Raw genomic sequence first — 17,346 nt, forward strand, 5'->3', positions numbered from 1 at the left:
CGTCCTCCAATCCCTCAGGACTAGTGGCTCACAGGGGCCGGGCTGGGACCCTCACGCTGCTGTGCCCTTGTGAGGTGCCCCTGGCCCCAGCACCAGGTACTCTGGACCTCAGCAGTGTGGCCACTGCACCGCATGGTGAGTGCCAAGAGGCCTTTCCCGAGGGCACCCTGGGGGACGAGGCTGCACCACAGGCCTGTCCAGGGAGCCATGCAGGCTAGTCCTGGGCCACGCCCATCGTCTTTGATCCTTGAAGCCACCCCCTGGCAGGCGCCGGCATCACTGAACCCACTTTACAGAAGGAGAAATGAGCATGTCCCTGGGGCCCAAAGAAGTGCCACCTGGGGGCTATCTCCCACCCCAGAAGGTGCCTGATCATGTGATGAATGCTGGCAGGCACGTCCCACCCACCCTGCTCGGCCACTGGAGGACCCACTCACGGTGAAGGCGATGGCAGACGTGTAGACGGAGTACCAGTCGGATAAGGCAGAGAGGTTCTTCACAAAGTTAGTGACAGGCTTGGCACCACGCTCTGGGGACAGAGCAGACCACAGTGGTCAGCACTGTGGGCAGGAGGCCCCTTAACCACGTCTCCCTGGAGAGTCAGTTTGGCTCAGAATCCCAGAGTCCCCACTGCCATGGGCCCCACCCACACTGGGCACCGTGGGCGCCACGCAGAGCCGCGGGTACTCACTGAGCCGTCTCATATTTTCAGTTAACCTAAGAGAGAAGGGGAGAGATGGGAGCCCAGGGTTAACGCATCCACCAGCTCTGCAGTCCCCACTGCCCAGTTCCGCTGGCTCTGTAGGGGCCAAGGAGGGCGTCTCAACAGCCTGGGGCCCCTTGAGTGCACAGAACGGCCCTGCACGGTGGCTCAGCACAGCAGGGGGCACCGGGATGGCCCTCAGTGCCGCTCCCCAAGTTAGGAAGGTGGGGGCGACTCGCCAACAAAATCGTCCCCTCGTCTCCTGCCTGTGTCCCCAGAACAGAAGTCCTCAAGAGCAGGGCCTTTGCTGGCCTCGCTCCGTCGGGATCCCCAGGGCCCATGGCAGCGCCTGGCAGGGGAGCCAAGGTTTACTGAAAGGACTCAAGAGCCAAGGAAGGCCCCGGGCAGTGGGCTGAGCCCCCGAGTCCCCATACAACTGTCACAAGCCACGGCTGAGAGCGGAGTGGGTGCACGCAGCTCTGCTGCACCTAAGCGGGCCTTGCGAGCCCCTGCCAGGCATGGCCTCCCGAAGACCGGACACAGTGGAGCCTCCAGCTGCTCTCGGCAGCCTCACGGACAGCTTTGGCCCATGGTGATAAAGGCTGGCCCACCCACTGAAGCCTCAGCCCAGGGACTGGGGCCCCTAATGCACAGGCAGCCCCAGGCTCGGCGACCCCTACCTGCGGGCGCTCAGGGGTTCCTCCGTCTCCACAGTGTTCTCCTCGGGCTGGAACCGGAAGTCCTCCACGTACTCCCCGAACCGCTCGTAGAACCACTTCTGCAGGCGTGAGGACAGCCCCTGGCTCCGGCGCTCTGCAGGGGGCAGGGGCCTGGTGAGGGCATGGCAGGGCTGCACAGCCTGTTCTGGGGTCGATCCCGGAATCTCAGGGCAGGCAGGGGCCTCACTGCAAGGGCGCGGCTGGCAGGGGCACAAGGAATGCTCGGGGGTGGGGCAGGGAAATGAAGGGGCCCTGTACAAGGGACTCTGAAGGGCTCAGTCCTCTGAAGACACAAGTGCAAACCAACCGGCACAGAGCAGAGCTGCCCCGGCCATGAAGACCTCAGTGCGGGCTCTCTCTGCTTTCCATGCCCTGGCCCCAGCTCTCTGCCTGCCCTGGGCTCTCATCAGAGGGCAGCCGTCCATCCAGGCTGCTTGGCCCACCTCAGTGGTCTGCATCAAACCCCCTTTCTACCTCCGGGTTGTCAGAAAGTAGCTGGAGGGGTCACTGCCCCATCCCTGCCTATCCTGGGCATCAGCCAATGGATGGCAAGGCAGGAGGCTGTGTTCTGGGCTGGGGGTGCCCGGCGAGCGAAGCCAGCCCAGGCTGAGCGCATGGTGATGTGCTGATGACCAGCACTGTTCTCAAAAAGCTAAGACCTCTAGAAAGCAGCCTCCATCGCGGAAAACCGGAAGAATCCCTCGGAACGGGGGTTCAGGGGTACAGGCCAGTTCCTCCCTTCAGAAGGCCAGTGAGGAGCCGCCTGCAGCAGGTGCTGCCTTGCCACAGTTTCAGGCCCTGGGACCAGAGGGCCTGTGGTCACCATATCCAGGAGGCTGCGGGCTCAGGGCAGAGGTTCAAGAGCCACAGGCCAAGGGGGCTGAGGTCTGTGCACCCCAAGGCCACCCGGGCAGGAAGGATGGGGCCAGGGCAGGCTCCTGCGGCTTCTTCTGACCCCCACTGCAGCCTGGCAGAGTTTTTAAGGGGAGGGTCCAGGCGAGATCGGCACACTCATCCCAGCCGTCAGCGAACCGGCCCAGCTGTGTTCCCGTGGACTTTATTTATGGACTGAAATTTCAGGTTTACATAATGTTCTCATGTGATGAAATGAAACCATTTAAATCTGTGAAGCCAGGCGGGGGCTGGAGTTTGCTGACCCCCAGGTACAGGGAACTGTGCCAGCTGCCTGCAGGGTGCGGGGCAAGATAAAGAACAGGCACTCAGGGATGGAGGACGAGGAGCGAGAAAAAAGGGCACGTGGCCCCTCACTCCCCACTCGCAGCCAACCACGGCCCCACTGCCCACTTGGTCCGTTCGGGGAGGCACCAGGGCAGTGGCAGTGACCAGTGCGGCTCTCACATCACTGTTCCGTGGGGCAAGGCTGAAACCGAGAACGAGCGTATTCCCCAAAGAACACACAATCACGCTTCAGTTGAGTGACCAGAAATTTGCGATGATGACTATGGTGACTCACCACTTCGCCTCAGAGACACTAACCCAGTTCTGACGGGAGGAGATTCCCGGATGCCAGCAGGTGCCTGGGCACAGAACCAGCACCTGCTGCCCGCCCGCCTGCTGGGGGTACCTGCTCCATTGTTAACCCGGGCCTGCAGAACCAGCAGGTGACGTGCACCCGCCTGCCTGCCCGCCTGTCCACCTGCCCACCAGGGAGGGTGTACCTGCTCCATTGCTGGCCTGGGCCTGCCCTTTTGGGGGCTGCTGAGCCGTCTGCTCCTCGGTTCTTAAAAAGCAGGGGGAGAAGAGACAAAAGGTCTGTTAGTTCCAAACTCCATGCCAAGTCAGGCACCCCCCAGGGTTCCTGCGGCCGTGTGCTGCACAGGAGGGCTCAGGGACAGCGAGACTCTCTCCGGAGTCCCCACCGCTCAAATGCTGGTTCCGAGCGTACACAGGCAGAGCTGCCTTCCTAACAGGCACACGTTCTGTTTTTAAACAACCAAACAATGGTTCTCACCACTCTTTCCTATTCATTTTAGCACACTTGCTGCTTTTTTCATCATTAAGCTCAGAATACTCTCCTATCACCAACCTGTCTGCTAATGAAAAGATACTGATTGACACACATGTATTTATCAGGTACCACGCTAGGCAACAGGCTGGGTGCCGCCTGTCAGCAGCCTGTGCCCAGCTCCCAGCTCAGCCTACTCCAGTGACCTGCCTGGTCTGGGCAGAGTCACTAGACGGCCACTAGGGTCTGCTTCCGTCCCACACCCAGCCCCTCCAGCCAAGGCCCATGAGCAGGTGCAGCACAGAACGGGGTCAAGTGCTGTGTGGTCGCCCCTAACCTTCCTAACTCTTGGGGAGCGGGAGTGGGGAGGGAGGAAGCTGGGGGAGGAGAAAACCCTGAGAAGAGAACAGAGGGCGGAGCACAGGGCAGGGCCAGGTAAGCGGCAGGCAGGAAGCAGGCGGCGAGGTTTTCAGTGGGTTTTGGACCCACAATGGAGAGAACCTCTGCCCACCAACAAGTAGCCTTAAACCAAGGTGACTTTCTGAGAATTTTCTTAAAAACCAATATAGAGGTTTGCATAAACAGAATTGCTGTGCTTTAATCCTGCAGCTTCAGGGGGTGTGGTGTGTGTGTTTGTGCAGTGTGTGCGCACATGTATCTGTTTGTGTGTGCCCTCACACACCTACCCACCCTGGACAGACCACAGCCACCCAGACCCACCCCAGATCTGTACCAGGATGACAAGGAAAGAGGAGGTCACTCTGTCTGGGACTGCTCTTCCTTCACCCCTCCTCCTCCAGGCTTCCAGAAGGTTCCTAAGCACCACCCCCATGTAAAGCAGGGGAGGGCCCTTAATGCTCTCAGGACCTTCAGCTTCCACTTCCTGGGTCACAGCCTGGACGTTCCCTTACTGCCCACTCCCCACCCATTCCCAAGGCAGAGACTGTGTGAGATGGGGCTCCCTGTGTCCTCACAGCTGACCCGGGCTGCACACACCGGCCACCAAGGGGCTTTGGTAAAAGATGAAGACCAGATCCCGGAGTGGTGCTGGCGGGGGTGAGAGGACGGGAAACAGAACACAGGGAGCGGGGCCGCAGGGATAGCCTCAGGCCACCTTAGCCACCTGGGAGAAGCAGCGCCCCGTCGGGGGGATGGCACTGTGGCCAAATGCCTAGGGACCGCACCTGTCCCTGGGATCTCTCAGCGTGGCAGGTCAGGTCTCTGTCGCACCTCTACATAATTAAATGTAATTTAAGCTTTGAGCTTCTGTGGATTTTCACAGCAGGTTCAGCATCAGGTAAAGCGCCCGCCGAGGCCCATGCACCCATTTCTGGCCTGGGAGGTTCTGCCAGGGTGGAATAGGAAAGTGAGGCCTCTCCCTCCCCCACACTAGCTGGATGCCCCCACGTGAGCCCCCCAGGGCACTCCACAAGGTCATGCTGACCTGCAGGAGGCGGGCAAGGAAGAAGTGGGAGCCAGCCCAGCGGACCCCCCGTCTTCCCACACACTAAACCTGAGGGTGCTGAAGGGAGCCGCTTCCTCAGGGCCAGCTAAGCAGCGACACGTGGAGCCCTGACTATGACACACGGCCCCTGGAGTGCCCGGAGCAGGCAGTCTGTGCTCAGCTGGGGTGTCCCAGAGACGCTGTGTGCATCCCTAACCGGTGAGAGCCATCCATGTGGGTCATGGGGGCCATGGACAAAGGTGTGGCCAGTGGTGGTGGGAGGCTGGAGGAGGGGGATGTGGGGGAGGCTGAGATGGGAGACCCGGGAGGAGGCTGAGTGGGAAGGCTAAGGGGGAGGTTGAGTGAGTGGAGGCTGGAGGGAGGCTGAAAGTGGAGGCTGGGTAGAACCTAAGTGGGGAGGCTGAGGGAGTGGAGTCTGAGGAGAGGGGCTGAAGATGATGCTAGAGGGGAGGCTGAGCGGAAACTGAGGGTGGAGACCGAGGGGGGAGGCTGAGGGAGTGGAGGCTGAGAGGGAGGCTGGAGCAGGAGGCTGCTGGAGTGGAGGCTGAGCGGGAGGCCTGGGAGCCAGAGGTGAGGCCTGAGCTCCCTGGCCTCATCCACCGGGCACCAGTTTGAACTTGTGCAGAAGGACACAGAGCCTCGTGGTGTTAGTGAGACAGGAGGGCATTGGCTTTGTAACTTGCGCTGGGGTCCTGAATGACCTGTTTCCTGCTGGCGGCACTGTGAGGCACAGGGCAGGGTGAGGGAGGAGGCTGTGAGCACTCAGGGCCCCGCATGGGACCCACAGGCAAGAGCAAAGACGTCGGCTGTAGACATGCCCTCTAGGAGCCAGGGCGGCACTGGCACCCAGGACATGATCCTGCCGGGATGGGGGCAGGGGCCACAGGGCACCCTGAGGGGCTGCAGTGCGGCTGGGGCAGACAGGGCAGATGGGAACACGCACAGACAGTGCTGGGAGGGCAGGTCCTAGGAAGATCCTAAGAGGCCGGGCCGGCCCTCAGGATGGGGCAATGGGTGGACGCACAGAACGGGGTCACCTGCAGGCCACGATCAGGGCCACGAGGTGGCTCTGGGGCTCTGCAGGTCCCATGCCAAGCCTCTCTTCAGTCGGCCTGGCCCCAGGCCTGGGAGCTGGCAGGAACACCTGCGCCAAGGTCCCCCTTTTCCAGACTGCCAGAGGCACAGGAAGATGCCATGTTCCCAGGACCAGGGCTCATGCAGGTATAGGCAGGACCTGCACCTGGGAAGTCGGAGCCGGGCCCACCCTCACTCTCAGTCCTCTCCAGGGCCAAGAACGCTGCTGCCAAGAGGCTATGGGTGCAGCAGAGGCTGGGGCAGGTGGGGTGGGGGGTTGGGGCAGCCGCACACAGGCCAGGGCCCCGAGGAAGGCAGGGTACCTGGCCTTCAGCACCTCCTGCACCTTCTGCTCCAGCTCCATCCGCCGCTGCCGCTCCCGGTCCAGCTCCTGCCGCAGCATCTCCGCATTGGTTTCTTCTCGCAGCTTCCGGAGCTCCTCCTCTATGGGGGAGAGAATAGCCAGGTGACCATCCCTCATGTCCACATGGCCCTCTGACTCTGGGATGCTGGGGCAGGGGTGCCTGACTCAGAAACAGCAGAAGGGTCTCTGCTCTGTAAGCAGACCTGAGCCCTGACCTTCCTCCAGGGTACAGGGTGCTCACACAGCAGGACACACACTGGTCCCCATCCGGTCCTTCCTCCTGGGTAGGAGCTATTAAGGGGGCTACTATTGCATGACTAGGGCCAGAATGAAGCAAGGGTGTGAATTTCTTCACTATGTTCCTAACAGTGCAACACAGAACACAAAAGTCACTTCACCGAGCACCGCCACGCTGAGGACACCTGCGGAGAGGACACTGACCGCACCCGGCCAGCCCACCACACCTACCCAGCGCCTCCATGCACTGGGCGAGGTTCTGGGACGCATCGGTGGCAGAGCAAAGGCCCTGGGCCAGCAGGGACAGCCCATAGCTCAAGCTGGCCAGGGGGCCTCAGAAGAGCACGGGGCAGGCTGGACACAGGGCTGCTCTGGGAAAGCCTGGGGAGAACATGAAGTCTGAGTGAAGACCTGGAGGGAACACAGTGAGGCCACAGACTCTGGGAAAGAGCATCCAGGCAGAGGGAGGAGGCGAGGTCAGAGACTGGAAGACTGAGGATGGAAGGGCCAGGAGCCAGAGAGGGCAGGCAGCCTCTGGGAGTCAGGACACTTCCACCAATTGAAGATAGGGGACAGGGGACTCGGCCTCTCTCCCACTTCCTCTGCCCCAGCCCTGCCTCCTCCTCCTCAAACCAACAGTGTTGGGTCACCTAAGGGCAAGCCTGAGGCCCTCGCTTCTCCCCCACTGCCCTCCCAGGGCCTGGCACAGGCTCCACGCATGAAGGACGAGAGCAACAGACCGATGAGAGCAGAGAGGCGGCACCTGTGGACACCCCCAGGTCCTTGGTCCTTCCCAGAGGCCTGGGCCACTGACTGGACCCTGCCCAGATGCTCCCCTCCCCAGCCCACCCACCCTCCTCTGTGTGGTGTCCCCTGCCCAGCCCAACCCTATCTCCTTGACAGGCTCAGGCAAGGTCACGGGTAAGTCCAGGTGGAACAACGCTGGTTGACGGGGCAGCAGTGGCTTGCAGAACCCAGCTGAGGGTCACCTAAGTGCTGTCTCTACCCAGAAGGCTGCCTTGGCTGTGGCCTATGGTGGCTGAGGGTCCAGATTGGTCAGCCTTGACTTCAACTGCACAGACCACACCGACCATGGGGTGGACACGCTGAGACCTTACAAAATGGCAGCGGCAGCAGGAGAAGAGCGTTTGCTGGAGTCCCACAAGATATTCTGGAGACAAAGGAACATGGCCAGTGAATTCACCCAGGTTCGTGGGCAGGGCCAGCAGCCAGACCCCACCAGTGTGAGGCAGGAACCCTTGGGGGTCTGGCCAGCAGTCAAAGGCTGAAGGCAGGTTTCTAAGCCTGGAAGCTTCTTTCTGGGTAGGGTGGGGAGATGTTCAGAGTGACCCCAGTAGCTTCCTTTCCTGTCCTGGATACCTCACCACATGACTGGGGCCACAGGGCCATACCTAAGACTCTAACATTGAGGCCAAGGGCAGTAAGACAGCCTCAGGCCCCAGTCCCAGGCCAATGTCCAGGAGTAGCCGTGAAGAAACAGCAGGGGGCGGTGCCCAGGCAGGGAGCAGCCGCAGGTGGACTGGGGTCAGTAAACCCAGAAGCCAAAGGTCAGCACACCTTCCTGCCCAGCAGCCACAGGCTCATGGTACCCAAGAGGGAAGAGACAGGCGCCAGCATCTCACCAGCTCCACCCCCACTGGGGATGCTGGCGGCTCGGTGGACGCTGTTACTAACCAGTGAGACAGTATTCAGATTTGCCAAGGGCCAGGATCCATTTGTTCACTGTGGGTGTCTGGAGCTCTGCCTCGCTCCCCTGCCTTCTGGGATCGGCTCTTCTCCAAGCATGGTTTCAGGGTCCTTCAGCATCCTGGACTCCCGAGAGCCCCCCACCAGGGTAACTGAGCTGGCCTGGACAAGACCCTCCCTATGGAGGGTGGGGTGCGGGGCACTGGGCCTGTCCCTGAGGGCTGCCTGGTCTCATCAGGCTGGTTTGCTCCAGAGCTCACCCTCTCCGCCCTGCCTCCGTTCTGGGGAGAAGCGTCTGGCCCTGGCACGGCTACTTTTCTCCGTGGACCGAGGTCCCCAACCCGCTGACATGACCGGGTTCCACCACCTGGCAGAGCGTTAGATGAAGCCGGTGCCTCCCAGGGCTCGGGACAGGCTGCGAGGTACCAAGTGTCCAGTCCGGGGGCTGAACAAACGCAGGGTCAGAACAGAGGCAGGTGGCCTCTGCCCAGGGCCTTGGGAGGCTTCCGGGTCACAGGGGCAGGGTCCAGCCGGGCCTGAGGTTCCAGTTCAGAGCAGCAGGAAGGAGCCAGCAAGAGCAGCAGGGCCGACCCGGGGCTGTGAGGGGCACGTCTCCAGGGCTGAGGGAGCTATACCCAGGCCCTCCCTGGGCGGCCGGCTGGCTCCTTTACAGCAGAGGGGAGCAGTGCCAGCCACACTCGGGCGGGAGCCCTTCACCCCCACATGTCTGGGGTTCTTTCTTCCAAGATCCCACATCCATCCGCTCTGCTGGTCTCTCAGGTACCTCAGATCCATCCCCAAGTTCTTAACTGGCATCCCACCTCCTCGCACACCCTCCCGTCCGGCTCCAAGCTGAGGTCCAAGGCTGCTTTTAAAGCACAAGCCAGAACGTGTTGCTTTCCCGCTTAGAACTCCTCACCGGGCTGGCAATGGATCCACTTCCCAGCCTGAAGCTCCCTCCTGAGGCGGCCCCCCTACTCCCAGCCTCAGCGCCCTCCACACCCTCCCGAGGCCCCCACCCCCCCACTGCCAGCCTCCACACCACTCCCAGCCTCCACACCACCCTCATCTTTGCTTTTTGGGCTCAAGCCACAGATTTGCTTTTAGGTCCCCAAATGTCCAGAAAATATTCCGATTTGCCCAGGGTAGGGCCTGCCCCAGGACCTTTGCATGTGCTGGCCCTGGTCCCGAGGAAGCTTCTCTTCCGCCCTCCGGGGTCAGGTGTCCCTCAGCCTCAGTCTTGACCCCAATACCACTTCCCCAAGTGAATTCCCCAATAGCCCCCCCATCCAGTGCAGCCTTCTGTCATTTTCCCTCACGGGCCCTGCTCTTTCCTCTTGGGGACAACATGAGTCCCACTCCGGGTGCTGGGTGGGGCTTCCCAGAGACGACACACAACCTCCTGGTAACGTGTGACATTTCCAGGCCTCCATTACTTGTAGGCCTCCCTGACTTGTGCCCAACACACTCCACAGATTCTGGAGAAGGGACCACCGCGGTGTCACCCTCTGTTCCAGCCCTAAGACCCAGCCTAGCCCAAGGAGGAGCCAGCAAGATGTGGGGAAGGGAGAGTGGCTGGGAGGGGATCTCGGCCGGTTCTCACATAGCGCGTCTAGCAGGGAGGGCAGACGCGCTGACCAGCAGGCCGTGCACGGAGTGGAGGCAGCCGGGGACTTGGGCATTTGGGGTCACAGCCCTAACATGGTGATGAGTCCACAAACCCCACCCCCCGCAGGGACCTCCACCCAGCCCCTTGCCAACCTTGCAAGGGGCTTGCCAGCCCTCCGCCCTCCTGGCGCCACTTGAGGGCCAGCTCTTGGACGCTTTCGTCAGAAATACTCAGGTAATCGTTACATGCCGGACTCTGCCACAGCGCCGGGACACCACCATGAACAGAGGGGACACCACCCTGCCCTGAGAGGGTGCCTGGGTGGGTCCCCAAGAGCAGCATGGAGCGGGTGAACCCACGGCGTGGGCCCAGCCTGGCCCTGGAGCCCTTGGTGGGCGGGTCCATGCCCCAAGGCAAGAGGAGCCTGGGGACCCTTCCTCCGAGAGGGTCACATGCCCACCGACAGCCAGGAGAACCTGGGCATCTCAGCCCACCTGAGATGGATGCTGCCCTCCCACCCCACCCCCCAGCCACCTCCAAGGGACCCAATTCTCAGCCTCCTGGCCCCTCTTTTGATGTCCCTAGCATACAGAAGGGGCTTCATCAAGTCTCACTGGATGAGCAAAGGAAAGAACCAAGTGCCCCATCAGCCGGGGTTTCTCCCCAAAGGGAGCGTCCGCCTGGCTCAGTCCCGAATTCGGAGCCAGCTGCGGAGGGTTCAGAGACAGCCACGGGGCGTTTTCATGTCATGTCTCTGTCTTCATGTTGTGGCAGTGACTCTCACCGCGTGGGAACAGAGGTGAGACAAGTCACGCTGGGCAGTCTTGCTCCCAGCAGGGCTCTTGCGTGGAGCAGGCCAAGGCGGGAAGGCTCGGGTGCTTTCCCGGGTTAACTCCCAGCACCCACACGTCACCTCCTCTGGTCTTGGCCCTGTCAAGGTCAAGGCAGCCCATATGCCTCTCCACCCATAGGTCAGAGAGGCACTTCGGCCCCTCCCTGCACGGGTAACAGGAAACCACATTTTCCTAAATGGGGCTCCCCTCTACACCCCTTTCTGGAATCACTAAGCCGTGAAAGGGTAGCAGCCAGCCAGGTTCCACCACGCGGCAGAGCACTGGCCAAAGCCTGGGCCAAGGTGGCCAGTCCCAGCCCAGGGATGGGTGTGGACGGATGCGGACACAGGTCCCTCCTGGAGCCTGGGATGCAGCATCGTGCCTGCCTGTGTGAAAAGCCACACTCACAAGCCTGGGTTCAGAGGTCCAAGGGGCCTCAGGCAGCCGCCCCTCTTTCCACCCTGGACCTCCTGGGGTCAGGCTCTCTGAAGAGCACAAACAAATGTGAATGCCAGAGCCCTGCCATCCACGCTGCTCAGAGCCCAGAGGACGCCTGGCTCCCAGGTCGGCCAGCGGCACGGTCCCCTCAGCCTTGCAGACAGGGCTCCTCGGACAGTGTGGCGAATCAGCCTGTCCCAGCTTCCGGAAGAGCCACGAGGCTTCCCACCTTTGCCGGTGTCATTTCTGACGGTACAAAGACAGCTAAGTAAACAAAACCGGCCGGAGCGTCTGACCGTTGATCTCCCATGAGTCTTTCCCATCTCCGAGCACACGGTTCCCTGCAAGGCCAGGCTGCTGTGTCTCCAGAGACTGAAATGATGATCACACGCCCCACGACTCCATCTCACAGGCCTGCCTCCCGGCCAGCAGCGACACATTCAGGTCAACTGCAGTGTGCCGAGCACAGCTGTATCTTTCCACAGGACAAAAGCGATGCAAATCCCCCATCATCAATTTTTCTTTCTCTTCCTCGAGTAAGAAAAGAAACAGGAGGGCCAATTTCCTGCCCAGAGCAAACGACTGAGCTGGTATTCACACAGCAGACTCCTCTCATCCAGCCCCGGCCCCCATCCAGGCCCCGAAAACCTGTGGCTGCTGCCAAGGCTCTGGGTTCCCTCGGCCTCCGGAGTCGGCCTCCTCAAGCTGCTCACAAACGCCGAGGACGCCGGGCTGCCCCACCCACAGGCCTCCCTGCCCCGCAGGTCAGGGCTGAGGTGTCTGCAGGGTGGGGGTGGGAGCGAGGCCACACACAGGGCAGGCCACGGGGCCCCTTGGTGACCTCTGCATTTGTTTCCCATGGCTCGCCACCAACACAGCGGCTTAAAACAACACAAACGTATTCTCTTACAGTTCTGGAGTCAGAAGTCCAGCCTGGGTCTCCCTGGGCTGAGGTCACGACGTGGGCAGGGCTCTTCCTTCTGGAGGCTCCTGGTAGGGGGAGACCCATTTCCTGCCCTTCCAGCTTCCCGAAGCCCCGGTGCTCCTTGGCTGGGGGCCCCCAGGGAGCAATGACATCACTGTGACCTTTGACCTCACCCTCACACAGCCTCCCCTGACCTTCCTGCCGCCTCCTTCTCAGAACCTCTGTGGTGACTGTGGGCCCCCGGGTAATCCAGAACCATCTCCGCCAAAGGTCTGCGACTCAATAATCCAGAACCATCTCCACCAAAGGCCTGTGACTCAACAGTCCAGAACCATCTCCACCAAAGGCCTGTGACTCAATAGTCCAGAACCATCTCCGCCAAAGGTCTGCGGCTCAATAGTCCAGAACCATCTCCGCCAAAGGCCTACGACTCAATAGTCCAGAACCATCTCCGCCAAAGGCCTGCGGCTCAATAGTCCAGAACCATCTCCGCCAAAGGCCTGCGACTCAATAGTCCAGAACCATCTCCGCCAAAGGCCTGCGGCTCAATAGTCCAGAACCATCTCCGCCAAAGGTCTGCGGCTCAATAGTCCAGAACCATCTCCGCCAAAGGTCTGAGACTCAATAGTCCAGAACCATCTCCGCCAAAGGTCTGAGACTCAATAGTCCAGAACCATCTCCGCCAAAGGTCTGAGACTCAATAGTCCAGAACCATCTCCGCCAAAGGTCTGAGACTCAATAGTCCAGAACCATCTCCGCCAAAGGCCTGTGACTCAATAATCCAGAACCATCTCCGCCAAAGGCCTGTGACTCAATAGTCCAGAACCATCTCCGCCAAAGGTCTGAGACTCAATAGTCGAGAACCATCTCCGCCAAAGGTCTGAGACTCAATAGTCGAGAACCATCTCCGCCAAAGGTCTGCGACTCAATAGTCCAGAACCATCTCCGCCAAAGGTCTGAGGCTCAATAGTCAAGAACCATCTCCGCCAAAGGTCTGAGGCTCAATAGTCCAGAACCATCTCCGCCAAAGGTCTGAGGCTCAATAGTCCAGAACCATCTCCGCCAAAGGTCTGAGACTCAATAGTCCAGAACCATCTCCGCCAAAGGTCTGAGACTCAATAGTCCAGAACCATCTCCGCCAAAGGCCTGAGACTCAAAGGTCCAGAACCATCTCCGCCAAAGGCCTGCGACTCAATAGTCCAGAACCATCTCCGCCAAAGGCCTGCGACTCAATAGTCCAGAACCATCTCCGCCAAAGGTCTGAGACTCAATAATCCAGAACCATCTCCGCCAAAGGTCTGAGACTCAATAGTCCAGAACCATCTCTGCCAAAGGTCTGGGACTCAATAGTCCAGAGCCATCTCCGCCAAAGGTCTGAGACTCAATAATCCAGAGCCATCTCCGCCAAAGGCCTGCGACTCACTAATCCAGAACCATCTCCGCCAAAGGCCTGCGACTCAATAGTCCAGAACCATCTCTGCCAAAGGTCTGAGACTCAATAGTCCAGAACCATCTCTGCCAAAGGTCTGAGACTCAAAGGTCCAGAACCATCTCCGCCAAAGGCCTGCGACTCAATAGTCCAGAACCATCTCCGCCAAAGGCCTGCGACTCAATAGTCCAGAACCATCTCCGCCAAAGGTCTGAGACTCAATAGTCCAGAACCATCTCTGCCAAAGGTCTGAGACTCAATAGTCCAGAACCATCTCCACCAAAGGTCTGAGACTCAATAGTCCAGAACCATCTCCGCCAAAGGCCTGCGACTCACTAATCCAGAACCATCTCCGCCAAAGGTCTGAGACGCAATAGTCCAGAACCATCTCCGCCAAAGGTCTGAGACTCAATAGTCCAGAACCATCTCCGCCAAAGGTCTGCGGCTCAATAGTCCAGAATCATCTCCACCAAAGTTCTGAGACTCAATAGTCCAGGACCATCTCCGCCAAAGGTCTGCGGCTCAATAGTCCAGAACCATCTCCACCAAAGGTCTGCGGCTCAATAGTCCAGAATCATCTCCGCCAAAGGTCTGAGACTCAATAGTCCAGAACCATCTCCGCCAAAGGTCTGCGGCTCAATAGTCCAGAACCATCTCCACCAAAGGTCTGAGACTCAATAGTCCAGGACCATCTCCGCCAAAGGTCTGAGACGCAATAGTCCAGAACCATCTCCGCCAAAGGTCTGAGACTCAATAGTCCAGAATCATCTCCGCCAAAGGTCTGAGACTCAATAGTCCAGAACCATCTCCACCAAAGGCCTGTGACTCAATAATCCAGAACCATCTCCGCCAAAGGTCTGCGACTCATCCACATCTACAAAGTCCCTTCTGCCAGGGGAGGCCATATTCACAGGCAGGGGGACATGGCCACTCTGTGGGGCCATGATTGTGCCAACCATCCTCTCCCTTGAGATGATCGTGTCAGGCAAAGGAACCAAGTGCCTAGGCAGGCTGGGCGAGTCCTCATCCTTCCACCCGGCCCGGCGTGGACTTTCCTGCCTCTGGCAGTCCTTGGGTCTTAAAACCACTGGAAGCCCTCCTTTGGTGGGTCCAGGAGCCCTCCAGGAGTATGGGGTCCCCGGTGGCCCCAGCTCTGTCTCTCTCCTCCCCACTTCCAGCTGTGCCCCCAAAGGCACCTGAAGCAGGATTCCCTGGCGCCGCCACCGAGGCGGCCCCACCAGAAAACTGTACACTGAGCCTCTCTAAAGCTCCACAGTGAACAGCACAGATGGAGGGGATGTTCCAGAGTCACCCACGCGGCCCAGAAATGCATGACCTGCCACAGCGCATCCTAATGGCAGCACCGGGCACCTTCTCTCCCGAGACTCCCTGCACCTGTCTCGGGCACAGACACGTGCAAGACGTGTGTGAGCATCCAGGCGGCAGCCATACACGCCGCACAGGGATGGGAGGCTGCCCGGGTGCACCAGGATGCGCGTGATATCACACCTGCCAGGGCCAAGTCCCAGGTGGAGACCCAGGGGTGGGAGCCGCGGCCTGCGACATCAGACCAGAAAGTCATGGCCCTGCAGGAGCAGAGGAGCCACCACATCAGAGGCCATGGCTTGTGCGGATCCCGTGGCACTGTTTCCAGCCCAGTGAGCTGTGCCTCTTCCAGGGTCGAGTGCCGGCTGAAATGGGCTGAGTGCACAGCAGACCTGGTGACAGCAGCCACCGAATGGCAAGGAACCCAGTGGGAGGCCAGGGGCCCAAAATGCCTGGCCAAGGAGTGAGTCGAACCCCGAGAACCTAAGTGCCAAGGGAGCACCTGAAACGAGAAATCTGTGCCTGCCTCGTGAGTTCTCATCCAGGGGTCTGCTCTCCCAGTGCCCAGGAAGGCACGTCGGCCGTCTCACTGTCAGGAAAGAAAGCGAGGCAGCCCAGGTGCATGGCCATGGGGAAACCAGCATGGCTACCCAATGGGCCAGGGCCTGCCCCCACTCCAACCTATCACAAGAGTCATGGGGCAGCAAAATATGTCGGGGTGGAGGGGAAGATGGAAGGAGGCCCAGGGGACACTCTGTGTGCCCAGAGGGACCCTCAGACCCACAGGCGTCTTGCAGTCGGGGGTCAAGCTCTAGCACAAGGTTTAGGGATGCTCACGAGGAAGAGTGGCTCTGGTCCTGCAGGCAGCCCCACCCACTCCAGATAGCACCAGCCACCACTCTCCAAGGAATGAAGCAGATCAGCCACAGACCAGGAGCCCCCGGGACAGGACAAGAGCCTGGTGTGGCGACACATCGCACATACAAATCGCCCCACAGAGGCTAAAGGAAGCCCCGGGACAGCCAGGCTGGTTGTGTACCCACCCACTCCAGCCTTCACACCTCCCCAGCGTCTGGAAGGAGAAGGGCAGGGATGACCACCTCACCGGTCACTCCAGGGCAGCCCCCAGCACGTTCTCTGATGAGTGAACGGCCACCCTGATTTGAGGGGAGGCAAAGGAGATGCGTCGGCTCAGGCCTACGCAGGCCCAGACGGTGAGGCCGAGGCCCGGCCTCCACCCAGCCTCGACGCCCAGCCCACAGGGAAGTTACTGGAAGGAAGGAAAGCAGCTCTGCGGCTATTTTTAAACCTGCAAAAGTAGATCTCTCAGGCAGGAGTCCTCTTGGCACACGACTGATTCAACAGGCCCTGCCTCACCCAAAAATAAAAATCAAGTGATAATCTTTAAATAAAACTCCTTCCCACCAGACCAGGGGCGCGAACTCAGGATCCACCCAAAAAGCTGCTCCTGGCCAGGCAGAGGCCTGCACCCCCAGAGGCCCGCACCCCTAGAGGCCCGCACCCCCAGAGGTCCCACCTGGCCACCTCCCCTGGACTCTCACGTGAACTCTCCCAGCCCAATTCAGCCCTCCCGCTATCACCACAGGACCTTTCTAGAAGACAGGCATTCCCTCCATCGAATTACCCAGCTGCAAGTTACACTGCAGAGCCCAGAGTACAGCGCCAGCTACAGTCGCCACACAGAGGCAGCCGCTTTAACCCCTTCCTCCCATGGCCCTACCTGCTCGGGGAAGACAAAAAATTCCAAGAAATGCCTTGCTTTCATGGTCAAGTTTTGCCTGCATTTTCTCCCTAACATTTATTTATTGCGGTGTCATTTACCGCTATGTGCGGCGGTAATGTTTACTGAACAATCAACTGTCAACACCGTCTCGGTCGGTAACTAGGAAGAAGCAACCTTCCAAGCACATCACACCCTAATGTCGTAGGCTGCTGCGCGCATAGCTGGCCGACCGCCGTTTTAGGTCCATTTCAGGACACCAGTGCAGGATCTAAGGTGGACAAATAATGTACTGACATTTTTACCATGCCAAATAAGAAGAACTAGGATCCCAGCCAGGGTTTCCACCCAGAGCAGCTGGTTTTCAGAAACCGATGCCTACCTCTCCCTGTGAGAGGCACGTGGCATCTGACAGCCCGTGGGCTGGACTGTGGGGCTCCGGCCCAGCACGGAGCCAGGAGAGGCGTGTGCTTGACAGCACGTGCCGTCCCTCGCCCCCGCAACCTCCCTTTCCAACCAAGCACTTGGCACCCAGCAGCCAAGCCCTCCGGGCCCCCAGTCCCTTCCCACAGCAACAGGCTCTCTGCCAAGCACCTGCTCCCTGCTGAGTGTGGGCTAGGGGCAATCAGGGACACTCCCCAACTCCACTTCCAGCTGGTGACTCTAGGCCCCAAGGCACTAGGAAGCAAAGGTGGCACAGATAAAACCGTGCCTGGGACCAAACACCAGACAGAATGAGAGGAAGGAGGTACATCCGGAGCTCTGGGAGGTGGCCAGTGAGGCCTTAAAGTATGTGCAAAAGGGCATGCC

General features: G+C 59.9%; 1 protein-coding gene across 28 annotated transcripts in view; it reads right to left on the bottom strand.

The window, feature by feature from the left end:
* GRAMD4 (GRAM domain containing 4) overlaps positions 1-17,346 on the bottom strand; it is a 153,063-nt gene that overhangs the window by 64,783 nt on the left and 70,934 nt on the right. For all 28 annotated transcript variants that reach the window (XM_028827583.2, XM_077949299.1, XM_077949313.1 and 25 more), the window contains exons 4-8: positions 6,251-6,371; positions 3,102-3,163; positions 1,384-1,516; positions 692-717; positions 438-529 (exon numbers count right to left, since the gene is read on the bottom strand). In XM_028827583.2, coding sequence (XP_028683416.2) covers positions 438-529; positions 692-717; positions 1,384-1,516; positions 3,102-3,163; positions 6,251-6,371 — 434 coding nt within the window. The remainder of the gene's footprint in view (positions 1-437; positions 530-691; positions 718-1,383; positions 1,517-3,101; positions 3,164-6,250; positions 6,372-17,346) is intronic.

This window comes from Macaca mulatta, chromosome 10 (assembly GCF_049350105.2).
Source record: "Macaca mulatta isolate MMU2019108-1 chromosome 10, T2T-MMU8v2.0, whole genome shotgun sequence".
In the NCBI taxonomy this organism is placed as follows: domain Eukaryota; kingdom Metazoa; phylum Chordata; class Mammalia; order Primates; family Cercopithecidae; genus Macaca; species Macaca mulatta.